Source organism: Halyomorpha halys, unplaced genomic scaffold (assembly GCF_000696795.3).
Source record: "Halyomorpha halys isolate HHAL.00 unplaced genomic scaffold, Hhal_1.1 Scaffold1492.1, whole genome shotgun sequence".
Taxonomy (NCBI): domain Eukaryota; kingdom Metazoa; phylum Arthropoda; class Insecta; order Hemiptera; family Pentatomidae; genus Halyomorpha; species Halyomorpha halys.
Genome location: NW_027111780.1, coordinates 36,620 through 40,658, shown reverse-complemented (window position 1 = coordinate 40,658; position 4,039 = coordinate 36,620). Strand labels below are relative to the sequence as shown.

General features: G+C 25.6%; 1 protein-coding gene across 4 annotated transcripts in view; it reads left to right on the top strand.

The window, feature by feature from the left end:
- H (Hairless) overlaps positions 1-4,039 on the top strand; it is a 70,949-nt gene that overhangs the window by 43,627 nt on the left and 23,283 nt on the right. For all 4 annotated transcript variants that reach the window (XM_014435025.3, XM_014435024.3, XM_067049777.1 and 1 more), the window contains one exon: positions 20-145. In XM_014435025.3, coding sequence (XP_014290511.1) covers positions 20-54 — 35 coding nt within the window. In that variant the 3' untranslated portion in view covers positions 55-145. The remainder of the gene's footprint in view (positions 1-19; positions 146-4,039) is intronic.

The window sequence follows — 4,039 nt, the reverse complement described above, 5'->3', positions numbered from 1 at the left end:
ATAATCTTATTTTTTTCAGATGTCCCTCTTAATTTATCCAAAAATGCTGGATGAATTTCTTCTTTTATAAGAATGACTTGAGTATTCCTAAATTGCACATCTTTTATAACCTTCTAAATTCTGCAGCCATTCTTTTATTTTAATTGTAAGTATTCATTTATCTTCTGAAATAATTTATATTTATGAATTTTCAAAATTATTTTTATTTAATTAAAATGAATATATTTAATTAAATAAAAATTATGAACAATTATAGTAACTTCTGTGTTATTTTTCTTTGATATCTTTAAGTCTAAGAGCCCTAGGGTAGAAATAATCAAGTTATTTCACCCCAGTGTTTTATTACTTTAATGTAAATTACATACAGTTTAGAGTAATAATTGATGGCTCTTTCAATCATAGTAAAAGCAATAAAAAATGGTAGCTTTATAGAAGTTTAAAAAAAAATATTTTTGAGTTCTTTTAAGCACAAAAATTGCAGGTTATTTTCTGTCAGAAAATGTTTCAATGCATATCTAGTGGAATACAGTAAATGTCCTTAAAAATTAGAATTTGAATTATTCAAGATTTGATTCCCTTCAAGTTCATTTTACTCAAGAAAAACTCTAAAAATTTTGTTTTTTTTCCCATCCAGTGCTTAGTATCTTTAATGCTACCTACAGTAATAAAACATTTTATAGCATATCTTTTGAATTAGATTAAATTTGCTAAAATATGAGCCCTAATATGAATGAAACTATGAACTTTTTTGTTGGTTTTGTAGTCTACTTTGACTGCTTTAAATATTGCTGAAGACTTACAGGATACCCTGTGTGTAGGTATATATAATATAATATATATTTTATTCTATTTTTTCTCTTAGTTGTACAATGTTTCTAGACTATTGTCCCATATTCATACACCTTGATAAACCTAAAAATAATAATTCAATTGTAACAACAATTCTCATCCATGTGTATTTTTAATTCATATGATTATATTTACCTCATATTTGTCATTCTTTTAATTTCACTATGGAAATCATCTCATCTATTAAAACATGGCTGAAAAAAAATTTGTTGCACTGTTTAATTCGTTATCATTCATTATTGGTGCATTTTTCTCTCTCTGTACTACAAACATTGCTCTATATTGTTTACTACCTCTTTGGACCTTATCTCAAGTCCAGTGTGCTGTTTGGTTACCTCCCTATTTATATGTCTCACTTTATCTATTGTGCAACTTAAATTAAACTTTATGATTTCACTATTCTAAACTCATTTATTTCCTCTGATTTTTATGTTTAGTCTATTTATAATATCGACATAGTGTGTATTTGAGTGTTTAGTGTCAGTTTTGTAGTTTACTGTGTCTTTGATGTTTTTGGTTATATGTATAGCTTCCAGAAACCTGCTTTTCGTGTTTTGTGCTATATCTATTATTGTGGAGTTTCCAAAGTTGAATTTGTGGTTCAATTTTATCCTGTGTAATTTATATTTTTAATATTTCTAAAATTGTTTGCATGTTGCTTGATTCTGGTTTCCAGTTTTTTTTTATGTTTCACCAATATTTACTTTCTCACAATTTCCACAATCCATCTTGTATATTGCATTTAATTTTTCCATTTTATTGATTTTGTCTTTTTCATGTTGGACAGCCTACTTTCTAACCTATTGTTACTGTATAAATCAGTTCTAATATTTACATATTCTGTCAATGTTCTTTTTATTTTATCAGTTAGGCCTGGTATGTATTGAATTCTAAAGAATTTTTTGTTATTGTCATTACTCAATGTTTCATCCTGTCCTTTTTCACTATTATCGTCCACTGTAACCTTTTTGTTTACTTCTTTGTAAAAATTATTAATTCTTTTTTGACTTGGTGTTTCTTCTGTTTTATCTTGCTTTGTTGTTCTGATTGTTTTTATTTTCTTCAGTGTTATATTTTCTGTATTGTTTTTTGTTGTACGTTTGTTGTTTATTTTTTTGTACCATATTCTATTAATCAACCTTTTTGGGGTAAAAATTTTCTATTAGCATGTTGTATACTGTATACTTCAGTCTTAATGTCTTCTATTTAAATGCTGTCCTTTAAGTGTATTGCTCTGTCTATTAAATGTTTTGCTATTTTCTCTTTTTGATAATTTGGGTGATTTGAAGAGTAATTAAGTAATCTATTGCTTGTATTAATTTTTTTAGTCCATTTAGTGGTTATTTTTTCTCTATCTTTAATTATATCCATATCCAGAAATCTTATTTTTTTATTTTGATGTCTTTATATGGTGAATTCTATTCTTTTGTGGAACTTATTACATAAATCTAAAATTTCTTGGTAGCTGTTTTTCATTGTTAATATAATTCAGTCATCTATATATTTTTTAAAATTAAAATTGGTTTTGTTTCTGTCCCCATCAATTGAGTATTAGTAAATTGTTCATATAAATCCTACTTAAATTTATCGATAATGTAGAACCCATAGTTAATCCATTTAGTTGCTGTATATAGTTCCTTCTATATTTAAAAAATTTGTACTTCATACATAGATTTAGACCTTTAATTAAAATGCTCTTATATTGTATTGGTGTATTGTTTTTTGTTATTGTTAATTAGTCATTTTATTATTGATCAAAAATTGATTGCAAAATAAATTATCTAATTATTGGATTTTGTATAAAATGTGTGGAGGTATAAATATATAAAGGTATTCTTGTAATTTACTTTGTGTCAAGAAATATAATTTTGTTTTTCTGTGCTAAAGAGACAGCTAGTTTAAAAATGCACTTACTAATTTTATCATGATGGAAAATGATTTTTTGTAGTTTTATCTGGTACTCAGCTTCTAATTTTTTCATATGGTTTTCCCTCATTTCCGTAATTTGTTCTATTCTGGATTTTCTTTTAAGGAAGTCTGATAAGTCAATAAATAAAAAATACTAGGAGATCTTAACATGAAGAAATAGACATAATGAGTTTTTATGTCAAATCTTTATTTACTAATGTACGAGTAGATGACTGCTTGAAACTAATAGAGCTTAATTGGGAAAAAATAAAAAAACAGTACACCAATAAAATATAAGAGCATTTTCATTGAAGGTCTAAATCTATGTATGAAGTAAAAATTTTTTAAATATAGAGGGAACTATATACGGCAACTACATGGATTAACGATGGTTTCTACATTATCGATAAATTTAAGTGGGATTTATATGAACAATTTACTAATACTCAATTGATGGGGAAAGAAACAAAGCCAATTTTAATAAAAATATAAATAGATGACTTAATAAATATAATAACAATGAAAAACAGCTACCAAGAAATTTTAGATTTACGTAATAAGTTCCACAAAATATAGAATAGAGTTCACCGTAGAAAGACCTCAAAATAAAAAAATAAGATTTCTGAATATGGATATAATTATAGATAGAGGGAAAATAACCAATAAATGGACTAAAAAAATTAATACAAGCAATAGATTACTTAATTACTTTTCAAATCACCCAAATTATCAAAAAGAGAACAAGAACATTGAAAGAATATTATCAGGTAAATATAGGAAGTGGGACATATAAATTGGGAGGTTACCAAACAGCACACTGGACTTGAGATAAGGTCCAAAGACATATACAATATAGAGCAATGTTTGTGCTACAGAGAGAGGAGAATGTACCAATAATGAATGATAATGAATTTAACAGTGTAAAGTTTTTAAAGTAAAATTTTTTTTCAGCCATGTTTTAATAGATGACTTGATTTCCATAGTAAAATTAAAAGTATGACAAATATGAGGTAAATATAATTATATGAATTAAAAATACACATGGATGAGAATTATTGTTAAAGTAAATTATTATTCGTAGGTTTATTAAGGTGCATGAAAATGGGACAATAGTCTAGAAACATTTTACAACTAAAAAGAAAATATAGAATAAAATATATTCAACTTTTGGAAGTTTTAACCTTAAAAAATGTATTAGTAGGGGAATAGATTTACTTAGGGCACACAATATCATTCAATGGAAGTATGGATATGAAAATAGAAAAAAGAATAAATATATATA